This window comes from Myotis davidii, unplaced genomic scaffold (genome assembly GCF_000327345.1).
Source record: "Myotis davidii unplaced genomic scaffold, ASM32734v1 scaffold339, whole genome shotgun sequence".
Classification (NCBI taxonomy): Eukaryota; Metazoa; Chordata; class Mammalia; order Chiroptera; family Vespertilionidae; genus Myotis; species Myotis davidii.
The window spans coordinates 1,279,595-1,283,082 of NW_006290778.1; the positions used below are offsets into that span (position 1 = coordinate 1,279,595).

At 52.7% G+C, this 3,488-nt stretch overlaps 1 protein-coding gene across 1 annotated transcript in view; it reads left to right on the forward strand.

The window, feature by feature from the left end:
• The first annotated feature begins 526 nt into the window (after positions 1 to 526).
• Positions 527 to 3,488, forward strand: part of GGCX (gamma-glutamyl carboxylase) — a 13,740-nt gene continuing 10,778 nt past the window's right edge. The window contains exons 1-3 of the mRNA XM_015564103.1: positions 527 to 630; positions 992 to 1,162; positions 3,023 to 3,181. Coding sequence (XP_015419589.1) covers positions 588 to 630; positions 992 to 1,162; positions 3,023 to 3,181 — 373 coding nt within the window. The 5' untranslated portion in view covers positions 527 to 587. The remainder of the gene's footprint in view (positions 631 to 991; positions 1,163 to 3,022; positions 3,182 to 3,488) is intronic.

Here is a 3,488-nt window from a genome sequence, read left to right on the forward strand (position 1 = left end):
TCCTCGGATGAGAATTAAAAAAGGAAAGAAAAATCTTCCCTGATGGACCACGGTCCTCACTACCCCTATTCTGCATCCCCTCTTCAGCTATGTTGTCCCGGTTTCCCCTGCAGCATTCAAGCCGCTGGTAGAATAAAGGAACTCGTATACTCTCTCTGGGCTGGGCAGCCCCTTCCAGGCGCGTCCTCAACGCAGCGGCCAACCTTTCTAGAGAAGAGTCCGACATGCTCACATCAGGGAGCACTGCGGGGACACTACGGCCTGGAGAGGCCCAAGGAGAGCGGGGGAGGACCCAGGGAAGTTGAGGGAACCCGGAGTCTTCCTAGGATTGAACGTACAGAAGGGCCCCGGGAGGTCTCAGGGGTGTCCCCGAGCATCCTCCGTCACCAGGGGAGACGAGGCCCGCCCCGCCCCGCCCCAAAGGTCTCTCGTTTTGCCTTCTGCCGCCAAGCAGGGAGCCAGGACCCTTCACGACAGTCCCGGCGCTTTACGGCCGGTAGCTCCCTGCTGATGTGTCGGGGAGGCGGGGCTTAGGGGAGCGGCCCCTCGCTCGTGGCTGGCTGCTGTGAGTGACTGACCGCAGAACTATGGCGATGTCTGCCCTGTCCTCGCGGGCCCCGCCCGGCGCAGGTAGGCTCAGAGCCCCACCCTGCGGCGGAGGGAGAGAGGGGCGCTGGTCTCGCAGTGGCGGGCACCGGAGGACTGCCCTGTGGGTCCTGGGGAAGGGGCTTATAGAGAGAGGTTGCAGCCTCCAGTTTGGGGTGACGATGACATGCGATTAGCCATTAGGGGGCTGGAGCCTGAGAGGTCTGGGGCATTGGCGCGTCCTGGAGGAGGGGCTGCCCTGCAGGGTGTTCCAGGTAGAGATCAGCGGGAGGACCCAGGGAGGCAGAAGCCCTCGGGTTGTGGGGGCTGTGATTTGGGAAGGAGCCGATTTTAAAGCACCTCCACCCCGCACGTGCACACACCTTCCTCCATTTATTGGTTACAGATAAAGTACCGAAAGACAAGGCTGCACAGACCCCGGGCCCCGGCCAGGCCAGCCGCATGGGGAAACTCTTGGGTTTTGAGTGGGCAGATGTCTCCAGCTGGGGGAGGCTGGTGACCCTGCTGAATCGGCCAATGGATCCTGCAAGCCTGGCTGTCTTCCGATTTCTCTTTGGTAAGTCCACTTGCTGGGAGGGGCCCGTGTGGTTGGGGCAGGAGAGTGACAATGTGAAGGTGATGCGAGGTGGACATCTAGAAAACGTCAAGTGCCTGCTTTCGGAACTCGGAAACTGGGGTTATAGTCTGCCCCGATCGTTAGCTTTGCTTTTCTCTTGTTCCATAGAGATGCCTCTTGGATACCTGATTGCCTGCATCAGAGGCTTATAAACTTCGGAAGTATCACTGCCTCCCAACCTTGTCTATTTCTTGGTTACTCACTTAGCGGACTTTCCTCCCCTTTTCTCACAGCGGAAGCCATCGGTGTCCTGGAAGAGGTTATTTGTGGAGTTTAGGCTCAAACCCAGCTTTGTCTCCTCTGATTAGCATTCGGAGGCCAGAAATGCTTTGACCTGAGGCTATAGGAAATATGGAGGCAGAGGAACAGCGATTCATTTTCCTTATGTCATGAAGTTGTTCAGTAATTACACTAAGGACTAGACTTTAGAGCAGTGGTTCTCAACCTTCCTATGCCGCGACCCTTTAATACAGTTCCTCATGTTGTGGTGACCCCCAACCATAAAATTATTTTCATTGGTGCTTCATAACTGTAATTTTGCTACTGTTATGAATCATAATGTAAATATCTGATATGCAGGATGTATTTTCATTGTTACAAATTGAACATAATTAAAGTATAGTGATTAATCACAAAAACAATATGTAATTATATATGTGTTTTCCGATGGTCTTAGGCGACCCCTGTGAAAGGGTCATTCGACCCCCAAAGGGGTCGTGACCCACAGGTTGAGAACTGCTGCTTTAGAGAAATAGCAGACATATTGGCTGTAACTCCCTAATCCAGAGCTTCCGCTTGGAATGGGTTATGATATGCTGAGATATTAATCCCGGTAGCACAGTGGTTCTCAACTGAGGGCATTTTTGTTGGGGGGGAGGGGACACTTGGCAATGTCCGGGGACATTTTTATTTGTCATATGTGGGGGGGTGGATAGGTGGCTCCTGGCATCTACATAGGAGCCAGAGATGCTGCTAATTGGACCTGTGATGCACAGGATAGTCCCTCCCAGCAAATAATTAACCAGCCCCAATGTCAATGGTCCTGAGGTTTCGAAACACTGCCTTAACTGGAACTGCTTCCTGATCTGAGTAGCCCCTTCTGTTTCCCCCAGTGTGTTAGCCGAATACTGCTGTTTTCTGGGTATACCAGGAAGTGGAAAAGGTTGAGGAGGAAGCACCACCCTTGAGCACTTTCTGTAGCCTAATGCAGTGGTTGGCAAACTGCGGCTTGGCAAAGCGTGGCTCGCGAGCCACATGCGGCTCTTTGGCCCCTTGAATGTGGCTCTTCCACAAAATACCGGCTCTTCCACAAAATACCGACTTCTGCGCATGGGCCATGAAGTTTCAATGGCACTGTACGTGCACGCCCACACGTGGTATTTTGTGGAAGAGCCACACTCAAGGGGCCAAAGAGCCGCATGTAGCTCGTGAGCCGCAGTTTGCCGACCACGGGCCTAATGTGACAGACCTTTGTAAATATTAACTATCAACACCTGAACAGCTTTTTATAGCATTTTGTATGTTTCTCTCATGTAATCCTCTCTGTAACCCTGTAAAATATGAGCCCCCTTTTACAAATGGGGAATTGGCTTAGTGAGGTACAGTAGCTGATCACACAACTGGCATAGTGCCTACCACCTAGGAGGCACTCAGTAATGTTTGTTGGGTGAATGAATGAATGGTAAAGCCTGGTTTGGAGAGAATTCTCACTTTGGAGCTAGATTCAGCCAACTGTATTCAAATGTATTCTGCTGCTTCCTTTGCTGAGGTCTAACGGCCCCTCTCTCACTGCCTTCTCAGGGCTGTTGATGGTGCTGGACATTCCCCAGGAGCGGGGGCTCAGCTCCCTGGACCGAAGATACCTGGATGGGCTGGAGGTGTGCCGCTTCCCCTTGCTGGATGTCCTGCAGCCACTGCCACTTGACTGGATGTATCTTGTCTATACCGTCATGTTTCTGGGTGAGGGAAGCTGGGAATATTGATTGGCATATCTAAAACAGAGACATACAAAGCATGAGAAAGGTCTTGGGTTCCTTATTTCACTTCTGTCATGACTCATAATTTCATCTTCCTGACCCAGCCGTGGGCAAACTATGGCCCGTGGGCGGGATCCAGCCCGTTCGGCTGTTCTCTCCGGCCCGCGGAGCCGAAAGAGCAGAGGGTTCTCTTGCTCTCCCCTCCGCTCCTTCACCAGCAGCAGTGTTAACATGTATTACCGTATTTGCCGGCGTATAAGACGACTGGGCGTATAAGACGACCCCCTAAC